At 55.6% G+C, this 23677-nt stretch overlaps 2 protein-coding genes across 2 annotated transcripts in view; one reads left to right on the forward strand and one right to left on the reverse strand.

Moving 5' to 3' along the window:
- Positions 1-23198, forward strand: part of LOC133338953 (high affinity cAMP-specific and IBMX-insensitive 3',5'-cyclic phosphodiesterase 8B-like) — a 73880-nt gene extending 50682 nt beyond the window's left edge. The window contains exons 3-18 of the mRNA XM_061551901.1: positions 2129-2319; positions 2991-3050; positions 5528-5588; positions 7091-7179; positions 9185-9263; positions 10053-10427; positions 10847-10935; positions 11549-11603; positions 13446-13497; positions 15452-15529; positions 17450-17526; positions 18317-18481; positions 19818-19863; positions 21497-21647; positions 22068-22266; positions 22911-23198. Of these exons, the coding sequence (XP_061407885.1) occupies positions 2129-2319; positions 2991-3050; positions 5528-5588; positions 7091-7179; positions 9185-9263; positions 10053-10427; positions 10847-10935; positions 11549-11603; positions 13446-13497; positions 15452-15529; positions 17450-17526; positions 18317-18481; positions 19818-19863; positions 21497-21647; positions 22068-22266; positions 22911-23198 (2055 nt within the window). The remainder of the gene's footprint in view (positions 1-2128; positions 2320-2990; positions 3051-5527; positions 5589-7090; positions 7180-9184; positions 9264-10052; positions 10428-10846; positions 10936-11548; positions 11604-13445; positions 13498-15451; positions 15530-17449; positions 17527-18316; positions 18482-19817; positions 19864-21496; positions 21648-22067; positions 22267-22910) is intronic.
- SNRPA1 (small nuclear ribonucleoprotein polypeptide A') overlaps positions 1-23677 on the reverse strand; it is an 840838-nt gene that overhangs the window by 198823 nt on the left and 618338 nt on the right. The gene's annotated exons all lie outside the window — the stretch shown is intronic.

A 23677-nucleotide genomic window follows, 5' to 3' on the forward strand; every position in this document is an offset into this window, starting at 1 on the left:
GCCGCATTCGTAGCGCAGCACGCAAACCACTGCACCACCACGCCACCTTCTACACTAACAGCACTTACCCCCAAAAGTATATTAAGGCTGCACGGGGGGTCTTTGTGTGCGTATCTGCGTGCGTATCTGCGTGCGTAAGCGTGTGTGCGCGCGCGTTTGCGCGTGTGCGTCCGCGCGCACCCCTCTACGTAGGTTGGATTTACTTTTATCGCCCGTGCCCTTGAGACGCTGTTATCGTACCGATGGCACGGCCGCCTTGTCTCGGACGGACCGTGTAATAGGTGCTCGCTCATAGCTCCGGCTATCGCTATGCGCAAACCAGGCCGGGTTTCATTCCGTGTGTGCGCTTACGTGCCTTTCAGTTGCCAGAGCTCAGCCCTATGAGTTCCGGCGGGCCCGAGTTCGATTCCCGGCCCTGGCTAACGTCGGTGTGCGGAAATCTGAACTGCTGTGCCGTGCATCCCCACCAAGGTCGACGCCGCCTGAAATGAGAAGTTGCTGCGGCGTGTAAAATGTTAGCACTGGGGAGACAAAGGTGGTCGGGTGTGGTCGGTAGCTCCACCACCACCGCCACCACCGCGCGCTTCGTGCCGAGCCAGCCTTTATCGGCGCTGGATCGTGGCACTCGCCCCAACAGTCTGTGTAGTTGATTTGAAGCTTTCGTGACTGCAGGAATCCATACTCTTTGGTTCTTTCGGTAAAGCCACGTGGGTAGAAATACAATAATAGATCACGACGTTTCGATCGCAACACAAGCAATCATCATCAGTAGTTTTCTTGTTGTGGTTGTCTCACCTGATGACGGACTGTTGTGTTGCGCCCGAAACGTGATTTCTTTTATTTTCTACTTACGTGACTTTACCAAAAGAACCAAAGAGTGTGGCTTCCTGCAGTCACGAAAGCCTCAAATCAAGAACAATACGTTTAGTATAATTATCAGAGCATGTTTGTTTGCATGTTCACCACAAGTAAGTGTGGTTAATGCAGACATGATTCCTCGCAAAAGGTTTATCTTGGGTGCTCGGACATCTGAAAGCAACTCCTGTTTAATTGCCAGAGAGAGTCAAATATGAATTCTTACTTTTCCATACTTTGATACTGGCACAAAAAAAGTCCCAAAACAGGATGTGTTCAATCTCGATTTGAAGCTTTCGTGACTGCAGGAATCCATACTCTTTGGTTCTTTCGGTAAAGTCACGTGGGTAGAAATACAATAATAGATCACGACATTTCGATCGCAACACTAGCAATCGTCATCAGTAGTTTTCTTGCTGTGGTTGTCTCACCTGATGACGAGTGCTTGCGTTGCGATCGAAACGTCGTGATCTATTATTTTCTCTACCGCCGTGACTTTACCGAAAGAACCAAAGAGCATGAGCCTGTGTAGTCTACACGGCCAGTCTTTGTTCTTTTTTTGGATAATGGTGATAATGACGATGACAACAATCATCACCATAATCATTGTAATCTCAAGCCCTCCCAATATGCATCCTTTTAATAATATCATACCTGTCAACCCATACGGGTTACCCGTATTGTTGTAGAGGGGAAATTCGTTTTCAGGTCCATACGGCTTACAGCCGTTTCAATAGGGGCAACAAACATGGTTTGTCTATTGACGACGACTATGACGTCGTTGATCGTGACGACGACGACGATGACGTCATTGATCGTGACGACGACGACGATGACGTCATTGATCGTGACGACGACTACGATGACGTCGTTAATTGTGACGACGACTACGATGACGTCGTTGATCGTGACGACGATGACGTCGTTGATCGTGACGACGACGACAATGACCTCGTTGATCGTGACGACGACGATGACGTCGTTGATCGTGACGACGACGAATGACGTCGTTGATCGTGACGACGACGACAATGACGTCGTTGATCGTGACGACGACGACAATGACGTCGTTGATCGTGACGACGACGACAATGACGTCGTTGATCGTGACGACGACCATGACGTCATTGGTCGTGACGACGGCGACGATGACGTCGTTGATCATGACGATGACGTCGTTGATCGTAACGACGACGACAATGACGTCTTTGCCACCTCCCTCCCTCCCTCCCCCTCCCTGCGGTGGCGGTGGCGGCGTCGGTGCCCCCGGCAGGCGCTGCTGGTGTTTGCGCGCGAGGACAGCCAGAGCGACGGGTTCTGGTGGGCGTGCGAGCGCGCCGCCTACCGCTGCGCCATCGCCCACTCGGCCGAGGCGGCCCTCGGCCTCGTTCTGGCCTCCCACCCGGACCTCGTGGTCGTCGATGGCCGCAGCTCGCAGCACTTCAGCGCCGAGGCCGTGTGCAGGTGAGCGTCCGGCCACTCGCCAAATTTCGCCAATTTCGCCAGATCTACACTGCAACCGCCCTTTCGTGGAATTGCAACTCTCTGGCTCGCCCGCCACGGGGATAGAGCGTTGCCCCCTCGCACGCTTGGGCTTTCTCGGGGTGCCCCGGGTTTCCTCCCGCGCGCGCGTGTACGCACTCGTTTCGTTGGCTGATAAACACCTTGATATCTAGCGGACCGCAGAGCTTGGGAGTAATTTGGCACCGACTCAGACTGCGTGGCTGCTGCTGCTGCTGCTGCTTTCCCACTCTTCATCTGTGGTGCTTCCTCCTGGCGCCTCGTCGTCCCCTCTGAGTCGTCCTCTCTGAGTCGTCCCCTCTGAGTCGTCCCTCTGAGTCGTCCCCTCTGAGTCGTCCCTCTGAGTCGTCCCCTCTGAGTCGTCCCTCTGAGTCGTACTCTTCGAGTCGTCCCCTCTGAGTCGTCCTCTCCGAGTCGTCCCCTCCGAGTCGTCCCCTCTGAGTCGTCCCTCTGAGTCGTCCTCTCCGAGTTGGAGGCAGTCGCCCTCCAGCAACAACGGAGGGCGGAGGAGCGACACTCACAACAACGAGCGGAGCGCCGAGCAGCTCGCTAACAGCACTTGCCCCAACAGTCTGTTAAGGCTACACGGGGGATTTGTCTTTGTGTGTGTGCAGGTCTATTAGGGCGACGAAAGATTCGGAGCACACAGTGCTGGTGGTGGTAACCAGAAAAATGTGAGTTCCCGCGAATACCACGATAAACACCACCACCACCACCACAATCACCACAACCACAATCACCACAACAAGCACAATCACCACCACCACAATCACCACAAACACAATCACCACAACCACAATCACCACAACAAGCACAATCACCACAACCACAGTCACCACAACCACAATCACCACAACCACAATCACCACAACCACAATCACCACAACCACAATCACCACAAACAATCGCCACAACCACAATCACCACAACCACAATCACCACAACCACAATCACCACAAACACAATCACCAAAACCACAATCGCCACAAACACAATCGCCACAACCACAATCACCACAACCACAATCACCACAACCACAATCACCACAAACACAATCACCACAACCACAATCACCACAACCACAATCACCACAAACACAATCGCCACAACCACAATCACCACAACCACCACAATCACCACAACCACAATCACCACAATCACCACAACCACAATCACCACAACCACAATCACCACCACCACAATCACCACAACCACCACAACCACAATCACCACAACCACAATCACCACAAACACAATCACCACAACCACAATCACCACAACCACAATCACCACAAACACAATCGCCACAACCACAATCACCACAACCACCACAATCACCACAACCACAATCACCACAATCACCACAACCACAATCACCACAACCACAATCACCACCACCACAATCACCACAACCACCACAACCACAATCACCACAACCACAATCACCACAAACACAATCACCACAACCACAACCACAATCACCACAACCACAATCACCACAAACACAATCGCCACAACCACAATCACCACAACCACCACAATCACCACAACCACAATCACCACAATCACCACAACCACAATCACCACAACCACAATCACCACAATCACCACAACCACAATCACCACAATCACCACAACCACAATCACCACAATCACCACAATCACCACAACCACAATCACCACCACCACAATCGCCACAACCACCACAACCACAATCACCACAATCGCCACAACCACCACAACCACAATCACCACAACCACAATCACCACAAACACAATCACCACAACCACCACAACCACAATCACCACAACCACAATCACCACAAACACAATCGCCACAACCACAATCACCACAACCACCACAATCACCACAACCACAATCACCACAATCACCACAACCACAATCACCACAACCACAATCACCACAATCACCACAACCACAATCACCACCACCACAATCACCACAACCACAATCACCACAACCACAATCACCACAAACACAATCACCACAACCACAATCACCACAACCACAATCACCACAACCACAATCACCACAAACACAATCGCCACAACCACAATCACCACAACCACCACAATCACCACAAGCACAATCACCACAATCACCACAACCACAATCACCACAACCACAATCACCACAATCACCACAACCACAATCACCACAACCACAAAAAAATTAGCCCCCCAATGCGGTGTGTAAACATCAGCACTGGGGAGACAAAGGCGGTCAGGCGTAATACTTGCCACACTACCCCTGGTGTACTGTGTATGTACGCTAAGCTTCTTTCGCACCGTACGTAGCCAACCTTGCTAATCGGACGTGCAGTGTTGAGTCTATGGGTAGTGTTGAGTCTATGGGCAGTGTTGAGTCTATGGGTAGTGTTGAGTCTATGGGCAGTGTTGAGTCTATGGGCAGTGTTGAGTCTATGGGCAGTGTTGAGTCTATGGGCAGTGTTGAGTCTATGGGCAGTGTTGAGTCTATGGGCAGTGTTGAGTCTATGGGTAGTGTTGAGTCTATGGGCAGTGTTGAGTCTATGGGCAGTGTTGAGTCTATGGGCAGTGTTGAGTCTATGGGCAGTGTTGAGTCTATGGGCAGTGTTGAGTCTATGGGCAGTGTTGAGTCTATGGGCAGTGTTGAGTCTATGGGTAGTGTTGAGTCTATGGGCAGTGTTGAGTCTATGGGCAGTGTTGAGTCTATGGGTAGTGTTGAGACTATGGGCAGTGTTGAGTCTATGGGCAGTGTTGAGTCTATGGGCAGTGTTGAGTCTATGGGTAGTGTTGAGACTATGGGCAGTGTTGAGTCTATGGGCAGTGTTGAGTCTATGGGCAGTGTTGAGTCTATGGGCAGTGTTGAGTCTATGGGCAGTGTTGAGTCTATGGGTAGTGTTGAGTCTATGGGTAGTGTTGAGACTATGGGTAGTGTTGAGTCTATGGGTAGTGTTGAGTCTATGGGCAGTATGTATGTTGAACTTCTTTCGCACCGTACGTAGCCAACCGTGCTAATCGGAGTGTGCGTCTCACAAACAGCACTTGCCCCAACAGCATGTTGAAGGCTAGACGGGGGATCTTTGTCTTGTGTGTGTGTGTGTGTCTCTCTCTCCCCGCCCTCACCCCACACCCGTGTCCAACTCAGACCGTCTGATCAGGAGGAGGAGGAAAGCATCCTGCCCCTGCTAACGGCTGGCTTCACGCGGGTAAGCAAGCGAGATCCCATGAACCGCGCTACTCGCACAGAAACGATCGGCCGATGAATCTTCTCCAGAGGTCGCAAACGGGTTTTGATTCCTTACCCGTACCGGTACCCGGCCGCACCAGGGTCGCAAACGGCTACCCGTACCCGGTCGGGTACGGGTAGCCGGGTATCGGGTAGGGTACGGGTATCAGGTACCCGATTGCGACCTCTGGGATGAAGCCATGTTGCAGGCGCGGGTGGGTTGATTCTAGGAAACTTGAATTGTGAGAAGAGACAAGACGTTGGGAAATGAGTGACAAACGGTGGCTCACCAGTGACTCACGGTCTACCCGTACCCGGCCGCACCAGGGTCGCAAACGGCTACCCGGCCGGGTACGGGTAGCCAGGGCTGACACAGTTTAGAGAATCGTTCGCAGATTTTTTTGGAAAAAATGTGAAAATCAAATGAGACTTGGCACCACAGGGACAAATTCCACACCAGCACGTGGGGACGTGTGTGTGTGCGCACGCTAGAGGGGTGTGCGTGTGGGGTAGAGGTGTGTGTGGGGTGTGTGTGTGCTCGATGGGTGTGTGAGGTGTGTGTGTGTGCTAGAGTGGTAGCGAAGTGGTTAGCGCGCTCCGCTAAAAACTCAACTACCCGAGTTCGATTCCCGCTCACAATCAACACCAGGGACGATTATCTGAAACGGTCCTGGGGCCTCATCCCCCAGGTCGACTCAGCCTCAAATGAGTACCTGGTGCGGTGTGTAAATATCGCCACTGGGGAGACAAAGGCGGCCGGGCGTGGTGCTGGCCACCCACCCCCTCGTGTGCCGTGCCGGCCTTCATAGGTGCTCGCTAACAGCACTTGCCCCTACAGTCTGTTAAGGTTATACCGGGGATCTTTGTCCTTGTTTTTCGATGTGTGACTTGTATGTGTGTGCTAGAGGTGTGGGGTCTGTGTGTGTGCTAAAAATGTGTGTGTGTGTGCACTCGAGGTGTGATTAGTGTGTGTGTGTGGGTGTGTGTGTGTGTGCTAAAGGTGTGATGAATGTGTGTGTGTGGGTGTGTGTGTGTGTGCTAAAGGTGTGTGTGTGCACTGAAGGTGTGATGAGTGTGTGTATGTGGGTGTGTGGGTGCTAAAGGTGTGATGTGTGCGTGCTAAAGGTGTGTGTGTGCTAAAGGTGTAATGAGTGTGTGTGTGTGGGTGTGTGTGCACTGGAGGTGAGATGTGTGTGTGTGGAGAGCGGTAGTGTGGTTAGGGCGCTGCACTACGAACCCGGCTTCCCGAGTTCAATTCCCGCTCACGGCCACCAACACCAGTGTGACGGTTATCTGAACCGGTCCTGGGCCTCCCCTAGGTCGTTTCGGCCTCAAATGAGCAGATTGTATAAACATCGTCACTGGGCGGACGGAAGGCGGCCGGGGCGCAGTGCTGGGCCCTACTCGCTGACAGCACTTGCCCCGACAGTCTGCTAAGGCTACACGGGGCGGGCGGGCGGGGGGGGACTTTTGTCTTTGTAGAGGTTCGTGGAGGACCACCGAGTGAGCGTCTGCTACAACGAGCTGCTGCAGCTGGAGCACGGGGAGCTCCGTGCCAGCTTCAAACTCAGGTGAGCGAATCTCGCCTGTGTTACCACGACTCCCACGAAAATCGATCGCCCCTCGATCGCCCATTGATCGCCCATTGATTATCCCTCGATCGCCCATCGATCACCCTTCCATCTCCCATCGATCACCCATGCATCACCCCTCGATCGCCCATTGATCGCTCATTGATGATCCTTCCATCGATCACCCACGGATCATGCATGGATAACCTATTGGTCACAATTTGATCACAAATTGATCACACATAGATCAATATTTAATAACCCTTTGATCTCCATCCAATGACACATTGATCACACATTGATCACCAATTGATCACCCATCGATCACTCATTGATCACCCTTCGATCTCCCATAGATCTCCCATCGATCAACCATCGATCACCCATCATTCATCCTTTGAGATCTCCCATCGATCGCCCATCAGATCAGACCAGCAACCCCCCCCCCACCCCGCACCCCTAATTAATTCTAATTAAAGAGATGTCCTGTGCTCGATTGCGCATTGAGGCATCGCTTGGTGCACATCTCCCCCACGTTACAGCTGCTGCAGAGCCAGTGGTGGAAATTCCACGTTCCTATGGCAGGTGCGAGTCTTTCGAGAGGGACGACCGCCGTTGAGCTTCCCCACAGAGCGGCGCTCGTTTGTATTGCGCGCGCCCGGACGACGGACGACTGTGCCGAGTAGACGCCCAAGCGCGACGGCGAGTTGAGGAGCTTGCGACTGGGAGCCGCTCGCTCTGCCGCGGAGCCTCCAGCAGCAATTGATAACGAATCTTATTAGCTGATGATGGCGGCGGCGGCGATGGTGGAGGAGGCGATGATGACGATGATGACGATGATGATGATGGTGGTGGCGATGATGACGATGATGACGATGATGATGATGGTGGTGGCGATGATGACGATGATGACGATGATGGTGATGGTGGTGGCGATGATGACGATGATGACGATGATGATGATGGTGGTGGCGATGATGACGATGATGACGATGATGATGATGGTGGTGGCGATGATGACGATGATGACGATGATGATGATGGTGGTGGCGATGATGACGATGATGACGATGATGATGATGGTGGTGGCGATGATGACGATGATGACGATGATGGTGATGGTGGTGGCGATGATGACGATGATGACGATGATGATGATGGTGGTGGCGATGATGACGATGATGACGATGATGATGATGATGGTGGTGGCGATGATGACGATGATGACGATGATGATGATGGTGGTGGCGATGATGACGATGATGACGATGATGATGATGGTGGTGGCGATGATGACGATGATGACGATGATGGTGATGGTGGTGGCGATGATGACGATGATGACGATGATGATGATGGTGGTGGCGATGATGACGATGATGACGATGATGATGATGGTGGTGGCGGCGATGATGACGATGATGACGATGATGATGATGGTGGTGGCGATGATGACGATGATGACGATGATGATGATGATGGTGGTGGCGATGATGATGACGATGATGACGATGATGATGGTGGTGGCGGCGATGATGATGGTGACAACGATGATGACGATGATGACGAAGATGGTGATGGTGGCGGCGATGGTAAAGGCGACGATGGAGATGATGATGATGGTGGCGACGATGGTGACGATGATGACAAAGGTGACGACGATGATGACGAAGGTGACGATGGTGATGTTGGCGGCGATGATGATGGTGACAACGATGGTGACGGCGACAATAGTGATGGCGATGATGGAGACGACGATGGTGACGATAATGACGATGATGAAGGTGATGATGGTCATGGCAACAATGATGACGTTGATGGTAAAGGCGATGATGGTGACGATGGTGATGATGACGAGATGACGATGGTGACTGCAATGACGATGATGGTAAAGGCGATGATGATGACGATGATGACGATAATGGTGACGATGGTGATGATGGTGACAATGATGGCGATGACAATGATGAGGATGACGGTGAATGTGACGGTGCGGCGAGTGCAGGGCGTGCAACGCGCTGCTGGCCGCTCTGCAGCGCTGCCACGACGCGGTGGAGATCACGAGCGAGGATCACGTGATACAGGTGGGGGACACGTCGCACGCTCACCGCTGCGTGGTTACGCGTGAAAGCGTGGACGTGGTTACGTGTGAGCGCGTGTACGTGGTTACACGTGAAAGCGTGGACGTGGTTACGTGTGAATGCGTGTACGTGGTTACACGTGCACGCGTGTACGTGGTTACGCGTGAATGCGTGTACGTGGTTACGTGTGTACGCGTGTACGTGGTTACGTGTGTACGCATGTACGCGGTTACACGTGAACGCGTGGACGCGCCGTGTACACCCATGTTGGGCACATGTTTTGGGTACATTCTTGCATAAATGTCAGGTACGTGGTGCGTACGTGTTGTATTCACGTTGGTTACGTGTACACAATGCGTATGCAACGTGTAAACAAAATGAGTGGCGCACGCACCATCCACACAAAGTGTACGCAGCATGTACGTGCGATATAAGCACCACGTCCGTGCGTCCGTCCGCGTGTCCATCCGTGCATCCACGTCTGTCTGTCTGGTTCATCCCATCGTGCGTCTGTCCGCGTGTCCATCAGTGTGTCTGTCTGTCTGTCTATCTGCCTGGTTTATTCCATCGTGCATCCGTCTGTGTGTCTGCCTGTGTCTGTCCGTGCGTCCATGTCTGTCCATCTGGTTCATCCCATCGTGCGTCCGTCCGCACGTCCATCCGTGTGTCTGTCCCTCCGTGTGTCCCTCCGTGTGTCCCTCCGTGTGTCCGCCTGTGTCTGTCTGTCCGTGCGTCCGTCCGTCCGTCTCATCCCGCCGTGTGTCCGCCCGTGCCCTGGCCGCGCCGGTGCAGTACGTGAACCCGGCGTTCGAGCGAGCCACGGGCTTCTCGTCGGACGAGCTGGTGGGCCGCGCCGCCCCGGAGCGAGCCCTCGGCTCGGACGCCCGCGCCCACGGGCAGCCGGCGCTCGCCCGCGCTCACGCTCACGGCTCGCGGAACCAGCGGCGAGAGCGCGGCTCGGAACTCGACGAGCAGCAGCCGCAGCAGCCGGTGCCGCCGCCGCCGGCGCAAGAAGAGCCTCTCGCCGACGATGACGACGATGACGGCGACGTCGACGGTGGTGCGGACGATGGCCAGCGGCACCACCAGCAGCAGCAGCAGCGGCAGCGGCAGCAGCAGCAGGAGGAGGAAGAAGACAGCGATTTGATCACGGACCAGCACAGCAAGGTGCTTGAGCGGTGGTGCAGCGGTCGGCGCTAAGAACCCGGCGGCCCGAGTTCGATGCCCGCTCGCGGCCGACACCGGTGACGATTGTCTGAACCGGGTCCTGGGCCTTCCCCTAAGTCGACTCGGCTTCAAATGAGTACCTGGTGCGGTGTGTAAACATCATCACTGGGGAGACAAAGGCGGCCGGGCATGGTGCTGGCCACCCACCCCCTCGTGTGCCGTGCCGGCCTTAATAGGTGCTCGCTAACAGCACTTGCCCCTACAGTCTGTTGAGGGGAGATGGTCGGGAGGGAAACTTTGTCTTGTGTGTGTGTGCACCTAGCCTGGTGCAAGCGCCGCGGTGGCATCACCGCTGCGTAGTGGCATGTGCGTGTACGTGAGTGTGTGTGTGTGTGTGCGCGTGTACGTGCGTGTTCTAGGAATGGAAGGGGACTCTGTACACGAAGTGCAAGTCAGGGAAGACGATCAAACAGATCGCAACGGTCATTCCTGTCATTGGACAGGGCGGGTGAGATCTCACACACACGGACACACACGGACACAACAACAACAACACCAACAACAACCGCCATTCGCTTCTAAGTGGCAGTGACATCACCACGGCGCTTGTGCTAGGCAATGTGCACGTTAAGGCCACGTGAAGTGTCGAACAGTCGTCTACTCGGACACACACACACACGGGCACGCACACACTCACGGACACACGGACAAATACACGCGGACAAACACACACACACGGACACACACGGGCACGCACACACTCACGGACACACACGGACACATGGGCACGCACACACTCACGGACACACACACACGGACAAACACACACACGGGCACACACACACGGATAAACACACACACGGATACACAAGTGGACACACACGAACACACAGTTTCAGACAATTGGAGCGGCGACAGACAAACGGCGCTCACCTCGCCCAGCCGCTCTCTGCCTGTCCGTCCGCCTGTCCGTCCGCCTGTCCGTCCGCCTGTCCGTCCTCACCGCTGTTGCCCAGCCGCTCTCCAGCCGCTCTCCGCCTGTCTATCCGCCTGTCTATCCGCCTGTCCGTCCGCCTGTCCGTCCTCACCGCTGTTGTCCGTGTCTCCCGGCGGACTGGCAGGTGGACGAGGCACTTCGTGTCCGTGCGGTGCCCGTGCAGCGACAACGCCACACAGGTGAAGCTCGCTTCTAGCGGGGAGCACGGGCGGGAGGGAGGGAGTGGGAATGTGGGAGGGAGGGAAGGAGTGGTGGGAATGAGGAAGGGAGTGAAGGAGTGTGGGAATGAGGGAGGGAGGGAGTGAAGGAATGTGGGAATGAGGGAGGGAGGGAGTGAAGGAATGTGGGAATGAGGGAGGGAGGTAACGAGGGAGTGAGGGAGTGGTGGGGATGAGGGAGGGAGTGAAGGAGTGTGAGAATGAGGGAGTGAGGGGATGAGTGAGGGAGGGAGGGAGGGAGTGAGGGAGTGTGGGAATGAGGGAGGGAGTGAAGGAGTGTGAGAATGAGGGAGGGAGTGAAGGAATGTGGGAATGAGGGAGGGAGGGGATGAGTGAGGGAGGAAGGGAGGGAGTGAAGGAGTGTGGGAATGAGGGAGGGAGGGAGTGAAGGAATGTGGGAATGAGGGAGGGAGGGGATGAGTGAGGGAGGAAGGGAGGGAGTGAAGGAGTGTGGGAATGAGGGAGGGAGTGAAGGAGTGTGGGAATGAGGGAGGGAGGGAGTGAAGGAATGTGGGAATGAGGGAGGGAGGGGATGAGTGAGGGAGGAAGGGAGGGAGTGAAGGAGTGTGGGAATGAGGGAGGGAGTGAAGGAGTGTGGGAATGAGGGAGGGAGGGAGGGAAGGAATGTGGGAATGAGGGAGGGAGGTAACGAGGGAGTGAGGGAGTGGTGGGGATGAGGGAGGGAGTGAAGGAGTGTGAGAATGAGGGAGTGAGGGAGGGAGTGAAGGAGTGTGAGAATGAGGGAGTGAGGGGATGAGTGAGGGAGGGAGGGAGGGAGGGAGGGGAGTGAGGGAGTGTGGGAATGAGGGAGGGAGTGAAGGAGTGTGAGAATGAGTGAGGGAGCGAGGGAGTGAAGGAGTGTGAGAATGAGGGAGTGAGGGGATGAGTGAGGGAGGGAGGGAGGGAGTGAGGGAGTGTGGGAATGAGGGAGGGAGTGAAGGAGTGTGAGAATGAGTGAGGGAGCGAGGGAGCGAGTTGTCCTCTCTCTCTCTCTCCGAGTCGCCCCCCTCTCTCCGTCTTCGAGAGCGACGAGCGGACACTGAAACCACGCCGCATGATGTGACACCACTGCACGTGCGTGCGCGCGTGCGTCTATGCACATCGTGGGGGGCAGAGGTCAGCGCGCGGTCTGTCACGAACCCGGTGACCCTAGCTTGACTCCCGCTCGCAACCCCAACGACGGTGACGAATATCTGAACCGGTCCTCCCCCAGGTCAACTCAGCCTTAAATGAGCACCAGTATTGTGGGGCCCTGCCCGGCCTGCATGGGTGCCCGCGAGCCCGGCCGCCACTTGCCCCCGGCAGTCTGCTCAAGGTCCCACCACGGTGGTGGTGGTGGTGGGTGGGGGGGGAGTTTCTACTTCTTCTTGGTTCTTTCGGTAAAGTCACGTAGAATGGAAATAATAAAATAATAAAAGTAAAACATAATTAGATAATTCTCACGACGTTTCGGCCACAACACAAGCAGCCGTCCTCAGGTGAAGAACAGAGCTGTCGATAAGACAGAGTCTGAATGACACGTCCTAGGCTTGGAGCGTCCTCCCAGCTTAAATAGACGCTCCAAGCCTAGGACGTGCCATTCAGACTGTCTTATCGACAGACCTGTTCTTCACCTGAGGACGGCTGCTTGCGTTGTGGCCGAAACGTCGTGACAATTATTTTATTATGTTTTATTATTGTATTATTTCCATTCTACGTGATGACTTTACCGAAAGAACCAAGAAGATGAATCCCTGCAGTCACGAAAGAAGCTTTAAATCGAGTTTCTCCTTCTTTGTCTTCTTTTCTCGTGCACACCTGCAGGGTGAAGGGATACACAGGGAGGAGCGTGGACGTGCGGGCAGCGTTCACACAGGTGCGTATCCCTCCACCGCGCCCGGCCCCCCAATTACTCCTCCTCCCACCCCCCCCCGGCCACCCACCCACGGTTCAGCAGCAAGGATAACGGGTCGATCCCCCGTCAATCCGTCAACGGAAATTGGAATCGGCCGTTTTTTTATTTTTCCGCTGGACGATTACTCGACCTTTGAACCCCCGCCTCCTCCCTGCCTGCGCACTTCCTGCCTACCGAAGGCTGGTAACCCCCCACCCCACCCCCCCCAACACCTCCCGTCCAGCGACACGAGATGCAAGTTCTTATCCCTGCCTCACTTGATGCAGAAAATCTGGCTGTGACGGTCCCACCTGATGACGGAGACTTGTGTTGCCTCCGAAACGTCGTGATTTTTATTATTTAATTTTTATTTAATTTTAATTTCATTTTTTACCTACGTGACTTTACCGAAATAACTAAGAGTATAAATGACTTCCGATTTAAAGCTTTCGTGACTGCAGGGATTCATCTTCTTGGTTCTTTCAGTAAAGTCACGTAGAATGGAAATAATAAAATAATAAAATAAAACATAATAAAATAATTCTCACGACGTTTCGGCCACAACGCAAGCAGCCGTCCTCAGGTGAAGACCAGGTCTGTCGGGGCAGACGTACACTCACAGCGTCTCCCCGACAGACCTGTTCTCCACCTGAGGACGGCTGCTTGCGTTGTGGCCGAAACGTCGTGAGAATTATTTTATTATGTTTTATTTTATTATTTTATTATTTCCATTCTACGTGACTTTACCGAAAGAACCAAGAAGAAGTGTAAATGACGTTTTGGTTTACGCGATTTTGAGTTACGCGCCGTTATTCAAGAACGCGCACCCCGCCGTAAAACGAGGGGAAAGCCGTACGGACGAAGGCCGGTCAGGCCGGTCGTGCCGTTGACCACCCAACCCCCCTCGTGCGCTGTGCCGGCCTTCACAGGTGCTGCCACTCTTTAGCCGCACTTGCCCCAACAGTCTGTTAGGGTTTATACGGGGGATCTTTGTCTTTGCGTTTTCAGTGTGTTTGTGTTTGTGTGCGGAATTGTGTGTGTGTGTGTCTTCGTACTGTGTTTCTTATCTGTATGTGTGTGAACGTGAGTGTGTGTGTGTCTTGGTATGCCTATGTGTGTGTGTGTCTTATGTGTATGTGTGTCTGTGTCTATGTGTGTCTGCGTGCATGTGGGGAGCGGTAGTGCAGCGGTTCGAGCACTGCGCTACGAACCCGGAGACCCGAGTTCGATACCCGTTCACGGCCAACATCGGCGACGATTATCATAACCGGTCCTGGGCGTCTCCTAGGTCGACTCGGCCTCAAACGAGTACCCGGTGCAGTGTGTAAACATCCCCACTGGGGAGACAAAGGCGGCGTTGGCCATCCACCCCCTCGTGTGTCGTGTCGGCCTTTATAGGTGCAACTTGCAAACAGCACTTGCCCCACAAGTCTGTTCAAGGCTATAACAAGGAATCTTTGTGTTTGTCTGTGTGTGTGTGTCTGTGTGCACGTGTGTGTGTCTGTGTGCACGTGTGTGTGTCTGTGTGCACGTGTGTGTGTCTGTGTGCACGTGTGTGTGTCTGTGTGCACGTGTGTGTGTCTGTGTGCACGTGTGTGTGTCTGTGTGCACGTGTGTGTGTGTCTGTGTGCACGTGTGTGTGTGTCTGTGTGCACGTGTGTGTGTCTGTGTGCACGTGTGTGTGTGTCTGTGTGCACGTGTGTGTGTGTCTGTGTGCACGTGTGTGTGTCTGTGTGCACGTGTGTGTGTCTGTGTGCACGTGTGTGTGTCTGTGTGCACGTGTGTGTGTCTGTGTGCACGTGTGTGTGTCTGTGTGCACGTGTGTGTGTCTGTGTGCACGTGTGTGTGTCTGTGTGCACGTGTGTGTGTCTGTGTGCACGTGTGTGTGTCTGTGTGCACGTGTGTGTGTCTGTGTGCACGTGTGTGTGTGGGGCAGACGGACACTCACAGAGACACAAGGACCGGAGGAAAAGCTCTCTCGACGTTCGTTCTAACACGTCCCGAGGCAGTGATGGTGCGGAGACACACGGGGGGAGAGACACACGGGGAGACACCTGGAGACACATGGGGGGAGAGACACACGGGGAGACACCTGGAGACACATGGGGGGGAGAGACACACGGGGAGACACCTGGAGACACACGGGGGGAGAGACACACGGGGAGACACCTGGAGACACACGGGGGGAGAGACACACGGGGAGACACCTGGAGACACACTGGGGGAGAGACACACGGGGAGACACCTGGAGACACACGGGGGGAGAGACACGCGGGGAGACACCTGGAGACACACTGGGGGAGAGACACACGGGGAGACACCTGGAGACACACGGGGGGAGAGACACGCGGGGAGACACCTGGAGACACACGGGGGGAGAGACACGCGGGGAGACACACGGGGGGAGAGACACACGGGGAGACACACGGGGGGAGAGACACACGGGGAGACACACGGGGGGAGAGACACACGGGGAGACACCTGGAGACACACGGGGGGAGAGACACACGGGGAGACATCTGGAGACACACGGGGGGGAGACACACGGGGAGACACGGGGAGACACACGGGGAGACACACGGGGAGACACGGGGAGACACACGGGGGGAGAGACGGAGGGAGACCCACGGGGAGACATCTGGAGACACACTGGGGGGGAGATCTGGAGACGCACGGGGAGATGGGGAGAGACACACAGGGAGACATGGGGGGGGTGACATTGAGATACATATGAAGACATGGGGGGGGGAGACACGGGGGAGGGAGACATGGGGTGGAGGGGAGACACGTGGAGACACACAGGGAGACATGGGGGGGGGGGTGACATTGAGATACATGGGAAGACATGGGGGGGGAGACACGGGGGGGTGGGGGAGACACGTGGAGACACACGGGGAGACATGGGGGGGGGTGACATTGAGATACATGGGAAGACAGACATGGGGGGGGAGACACGGGGGGTGGAGGGGAGACACGTGGAGACACGGGTGGACATGTATGGAGACACGGGGAGACACAGGAGATAACGCTGAGATTTGGAGGGAGAAATGAAGAGACGATGGTGGAGGGGGGGGGGCAGGACACACAAGAAGACACAGGGACATGAAGGCAGACACAGGGAGACACGCGTGGAGATGCAGAAAGACTTTGTGAAGCGGGGACACGCTGGGGACACATACGGAGGAGACAGGACATGGGCAAGTAGACAGACGTAAAGTGCGTGCGTCAGTGTGTGCGTGTGTGCGGACACGTGTGTGCGTGTGTGCGGACACGTGCGTGTGTGCGAACACATGTGTGCGTGTGTGCAGGTGTGTGTGTGTGTATGCGGCCAACACCGGTGACGATTATTTGAACCGGTCCTGGGCCTCCCCCCTAGGTCGACTCAGAATCAAATGAGTTACCTGGTGTAGCGGTGGTGTAGTAAACATCGCCACTGGGGGAGACAAAAGCGGCCGGGCGTGGTGCTGGCCACCCACCCCCTCGTGTGCCATTCCGGCCTTTATAGGTGCTGCTCGCTAACAGCACTTGCCCCTACAGTCTATTACAGGCTACACGGGGGATCTTTGTCTTTGTGTGCGCGTGTGTGCCTTGTGGACAAGTGGATATCTTGTACGTGCATCTGTGTGTCTCCGTGTAATCATGTTCGTATGTATGTGTGTGTGTATGCGTGTGTGTGTATGTATGTGTGTGTGTATGCGTGTGTGTGTATGTATGTGTGTGTATATGTGTGTGCGTGTGTATGTGTGTGTGTGTATGTATGTGTGTGTATGTGTGTGTATGTGTGTGTGTGTATCTGTGTATTTTTGGTAAAGCGCGGTGCTGGCCACCCACCTCCTTGTATACCGTGCCTGTCTTCGCCAACAGCCCTTGCCCCGACAGTCTTCTGACGCTACACTGGGGACCTTTGTCTTTGTGTGTCTGTGTGTGGCTGCAGGAGGCAGCGTCCACCACCGGAGAAACTCGTCCATGGCGCGAATTCACTCGATGACCATCGAGGCCCCCATCACGAAGGTGCTCGCTACCTCCACCAGCACCCATCACGGCGCTGACCTCCGACCCCACTGCTACCGCCCCTCCCCCATCACGTCACTGACCTCCGACCCCACTGGCCCCTCCCCCCATCACGTCACTGACCTCCGACCCCACTGCCACCGCCCCTCCCCCCATCACGTCACTGACCTCTGACCCCACTGCCACCGCCCCTCCCCCATCATGTCACTGACCTCCGACCCCACTGCCACCGCCCCTCCCCCCCCATCACGTCACTGACCTCCGACCCCACTGGCCCCTCCCCCCCATCACGGCACTGACCTCCGACCCCACTGCCACCGCCCCTCCCCCCATCACGTCACTGACCTCTGACCCCACTGCCACCGCCCCTCCCCCATCATGTCACTGACCTCCGACCCCACTGCCACCGCCCCTCCCCCCCCATCACGTCACTGACCTCCGACCCCACTGGCCCCTCTCCCCATCACGGCACTGACCTCCGACCCCACTGCCACCACCCCTCCCGCCCCCCATCACGTCACTGACCTCCGACCCCACTGGCCCCTCCCCCATCACGGCACTGACCTCCGACCCCACTGCCACCACCCCTCCCGCCCCCCATCACGGCACTGACCTCCGAACCCACTGCCACCGCCCTCCTCCCCTACACCAGCTGACCATCATTGGTGCTACACTCAATAGCTGCCACTGACCTCTGACCCCACTGCCGCCCCCCCCCCCGCCATCATGTCGCTGACCTCCGATCCCACTTCCGCTCCCCCCCCCCCGCCCCCTCCTCCCCACACGTCAGGTGATCAACATCATCAACGCGGCCCAGGAGAGCAGCCCCGTGTCGGTGGCGGAGGCTCTGGACCGCGTGCTCGAGATCCTGAGGACCACGGAGCTCTACTCGCCGCAGCTGGGCTCGCGCGACGACGACCCTCACGCCAGCGACCTCGTCGGGGGGCTCATGACGGTGACGGGGGGCGGGGGGTGGCCTGGGGGGGGGGGGGCGAGGGGCGAGGGAGAGGCAGGAAGGATGTGGTGGTGGTGGTCGTGCAGTACCCAGTTCGCTAACTCGCTCGCTAACTCGCTCGCTCGCTCGTTCGCCGGCGGTTAGCGGCCTGCCCATCGCTCGTCTATCGCTATGACAACTACTACTGCTGCCGTGGTTACGGTTTCCGTGAACTTCGCTCATTGGTCGCTCCACACGCGCTGAGGATGGACTCGGGTCTGCTGGAGGCACGCACGGACTGTTCCGGCTCATCCACCACCACACCGTGTTCAACCGCCACTACACTGCAGGCCCAAAACAACACTCGCCCACCAGATGTAAATTCCTCTGGTACAGCCATCGAAGGCTTCACGAACTACGTGGTCGAAATAGATGTTAAATAATGTGGGAGCCAGAGGACATCCCCTGTCACACCCCAAGATGAACAGGGAATGGCTCCGACTCCCGGCCACGTAGTTTTACCCGGGCCCACTCACCATCATGAAGGTCCTTAATGATCGTGAGCAGCGGGTCAGGGGCTCCGAAAGCACGAAGAACAACCCAGAGCCCAGGCCTACTGATGGTATCATAGGCCTTGACCAGGTCAATAAAGCAGAGCTGTAGGTCTTGTTGGAATTCTCTACACCTCTGCTGCAATAGACGGACACTCACCCACCCACCCACTCACATTCACCCACAAACCCACCTAACCAAACACTCACCCACCCACTCACTCGTACATTCACCCATTCACACACCCACTCACTCACTGATACACTCACCTACCAACTCGCACACCCACGCAACACACTGCTGGCCAAATAAACACTCACCTACCCACTCATACACTCAACCACCCACTCACTCGCACATCCACAAACCCACCCAACCACACACTCACTCACACACCCACAAACCCACTCAACCACACACTCACTCACACACCCACAAACCCACCCAACCACACACTCACTCACTCACACACCCACAAACCCACCCAACCACACACTCACTCGCCAAACTGCAGGGTCCTCTACACTTCTCCGCTGACCTTTGGAGTTCCCGAGTTCGACTCCCAGCCACGGCCAATGTCCATTGGCGCAATCCTGAACCAGACTCTGCACCTCCGCCTGGACAACTCCCGTTGCGGTGTGCAATCATCATTGCTGGGGAGACAGGGTGCTGGCCACGTTGCGCCGTGTCATCCTTCATTGGTGCCACTCGCTAAGAGCACTTGCCCCAACAGCCTGCGGTAGGCTACACGGGGGAGCTTTGCCTTTTGTTCCGTTGACACGTTCCTCGTGTCTCGTCTCTGCAGGATGGGCTGCGTCGATTGTCGGGAAACGACTTCATTCTCTCCAAGAGTGAGTTTCATTCAAATCACGTTAATTCATTCCCGTCGATCATTCCGTCTTCACTCGCCGGGCCCTGCGTGAGTGAGGAGGCAAGCGCCGGTGGTGGCTGGATGAATGAGCACACGAGTGAGTGAATGATTTGACGAGTGAATAGTTATTATAATGAATGGATATATCACTTTCTGAATGACTTCCTGAGCGAATGCATCGCCCGGTGGAAGTTCAAAGTTCATGTATTAGGTGTAGCCCTGTGAGCCATTCGGCTCTTGAATCGAGTGCAACCGCAACAAACAAAAAACAAAAACATGAACAAGAAAACATCTTAAAGTGAATATGTGACTAAGTGCAAACAGAAAATCCAAGAAAAGACAGCAAAATATTGCAGAAAAAAGCATCGTACACCAACCCTGTGCAAATATCCCAATGGGATGCAACAACCACAAGACAACTTAGATTAAGGCCATCAGTCTAACTCTGTACTACAACAAACAAACATGGCCAAACCAAAACACTTTTCGAAAATCACCAAAATAAAGCCATAAAAGCAACGAATTTTCACAATAAACGACGTCAACTACATGTACTACCAAAACTCTGCAGCCGTAGCTGGCTGCATGAGTCACTCTACAACAGTAGGAGCATCAGTCGGAGTATCAACATTTTTCAATGCACCTTTAAGATCAGCACACTAATGCCACCACGTGCGTTTGTGGGTTGCACCGAGTGACGTGTTGACTAAATGGATGAATGAGTTGACGAGTGAATGACTCGCCCCCGTGTAGACGCGCAGATCCCACTGCGCATACCCCGCCTCTCTGTCTGAGCAACTAAGCGACTTGATGAATACTCTTTGGTTCTTTCGGTAAAGTCACGTGGGTGAAAATAAAATTAAAATAACTAAATCACGACGATTGCGATTTAAAGCTTTCGTGACTGCAGGGATTCATCTTCTTGGTTCTTTCGGTAAAGTCACATAGAACGGAAATAATAAAATAATAAAAATAAAACATAATAAAATCATTCTCACGATAAATCACGACGTTTCGGAGGCAACACAAGCTTCCGTCATCAGGTGGAACAACCCCAGCAAAGAATTTCTAATCGCTTGTCACATACAGCTCGCTCTCTGCCCACTACAGTAAAAAAAACTAATTACTGTGGTTGTTCCACCTGATGACGGAAGCTTGTGTTGCCTCCGAAACGTCGTGATTTAGTTATTTTCATTAATCATAATCAACGTTTTTGGGTGTTAGATCGCGTTATTTATAAATGTGCCGTAACCCTCCACCACCCGACACGGCCAATCGGCAATAAAAAAGTGTCACGTTGACAAAAGACAAACAGTTCACTGCTTTAGCCCACCGGTGTGTTGAAGCGTGAAACCACAACATTTACAGTTTTTGAGTACAACGTTTCGCTGGTAATTGCATCCAGCATCATCGGGCAATTCGCCTTTACCGAAAGAACCAAAGAGTACGGATCCCTTGCAGTCACGAAAACTTCAAATCTAGACTTGACGAATGACGAGCGGGGTTCGCGATTGAATGACGCAGCGAATGACGCGGGGGGCGAATTACGGAACGACCGGCCGGGGCTGTGTACCGACCGACACGGAGCGAGCGTCTCTCCGCCCCGCGTCTAGACGTGCACCACGCCCAGAGCCCGCTGCGGGTCCCCACGGCACCGGCGCCGGGCGACGCGGCGGTGCCGCCACCCCGAGTCGTCGAGGCGCTCGGCTTCGAGGACCGCTGGGACTTCGACATCTTCGAGGCGGAGAACGTGACGCACAAGAGGTGACGCGCATGCACGTGCGCGGGGGGGGGGCGGCGGGGAGATGCGTGTGTGTGCGCGCGTACTAACTGTGTGTGCGTGTACACGTATGTGTGCGCGTGAGTCAAGGGGAGCGGTAGTGTAGCGGTTAGCGCGCTGCGCTATGAACCTGGCGACCCGGGTTCGATTCCCGCTCACGGCTAACACCGGTGACGATTATCTGAACCGGTCCTGGGCCTCCCCTAGGTCGACTCGGCCTTAAATGAGTACCTGGTGCGGTGTGTAAACATCGCCACTGGGGAGACAAAGGCGGTCGGGCGTGGTGCTGGCCACCCACCCCCTCGTGTGCCGTGCCGGCCTTCATAGGTGCTCGCTAACAGCACTTGCCCCTACAGTCTGTTAAGGCTACACGGGGGATCTTTGTCTTTGTGCGCGTGAGTCAGGCCGCTGGTGTACCTGGGCCTCAAGGTGTTTGCGCGCTTCGGGGTTTGCGACTTCCTGGGCTGCTCGGAGGCGACGCTGCGAACGTGGCTGTCGCTCATCGAGACCAACTACCACTCGAGCAACTCGTACCACAACTCCACGCACGCCGCCGACGTGCTGCACGCCACCGCGTACTTCCTGCGCAAGGAGCGGGTCAAGGTACCGCCCAACTACCGCCTAACTACCGCCTAGCTACCACCCAGCTACCACCCAGCTACCACTTAACTACCACCTAACTACCACCCAGCTACCACTTAACTACCACCTAATTACCACCCAGCTACCACTTAACTACCACCTAACTACCACCCAGCTACCACTTAACTACCACCTAACTACCACCCAGCTACCATCCAGCTACCACTTAACTACCACCTAACTACCACCCAGCTACCACTTAACTACCACCTAACTACCACCCAGCTACCACTTAACTACCACCTAACTACCACCCAGCTACCACTTAACTACCACCCAGCTACACTTAACTACACTTAACTACCACCTAATTACCACTTAACTCCCCTCCCTGCCTCCCTCCTCCTCCTGCTGCCACCACCACTGCCACCACCACTGCTGCACCACCACCACCGCCGCCACCACTACCGCCACCACTGCCACCACTGCCGCCACCGCTGCCACCACCACAACTGCCACCACCGCCGCCACCACCGCCGCCACGACCGCCACCACCACCGCCACCGCCACTACCACCGCCACCACCACTGCCACCAACTCCTCGCTCCTCGGGGCTCCACGGCTCCCCCCCCCACCTCCCCCCCTTCCCCCCCCCCTCCCCCCAGGCGTGCCTGGACCAGTGCGACGAGGTGGCGGCGCTGATCGCGGCGACGGTGCACGACGTGGACCACCCGGGGCGCACCAACTCGTTCCTGTGCAACGCGGGCAGCGAGCTGGCGGTGCTCTACAACGACACGGCCGTGCTGGAGAGCCACCACGCGGCGCTCGCCTTCCAGCTGAGCACGCGCGACGACAAGGGCAACATCTTCCGCAACATGGAGAGGTGGGCACCGTGGGAGAGGGACGGGGTCAGGGGTCGGGGTCAGGGGTCGGGGTCAGGGTCGGGGTCGTGATGGGCGCGACGAGGAGGGCGACGCGGAGAGGCGGAGCACCAGCGAAGAGGCGATGAGGGTGGTGGTGTAGCGACGGTGGTGATGGTGGTTGCGTTGACGATGGGTGGCGGTGTAGCGACGGTGGAGATGGTGGTTGCGTTGACAATGGCTGGTGGTGTAGCGACGGTGGTGATGGTGGTTGCGTTGACGATGGCTGGTGGTGTAGCGACGGTGGTGATGGTGGTTGCGTTGACGATGGCTGGTGGTGTAGCGACGGTGGTGATGGTGGTTGCGTTGACGATGGGTGGCGGTGTAGCGACGGTGGAGATGGTGGTGTGGTTGCCGTTGCACAATGGACTGGTGGTTGTAGCGACGGTGGTGATGGTGGTTGCGTTGACGATGGGTGGCGGTGTAGCGACGGTGGTGATGGTGGTTGCGTTGACGATGGCTGGCGGTGTAGCGACGGTGGTGATGGTGGTTGCGTTGACGATGGGTGGCGG

The sequence above is a fragment of the Lethenteron reissneri genome, chromosome 1, assembly GCF_015708825.2.
Source record: "Lethenteron reissneri isolate LAM-NWPU_2019-01 chromosome 1, ASM1570882v1, whole genome shotgun sequence".
Classification (NCBI taxonomy): domain Eukaryota; kingdom Metazoa; phylum Chordata; class Hyperoartia; order Petromyzontiformes; family Petromyzontidae; genus Lethenteron; species Lethenteron reissneri.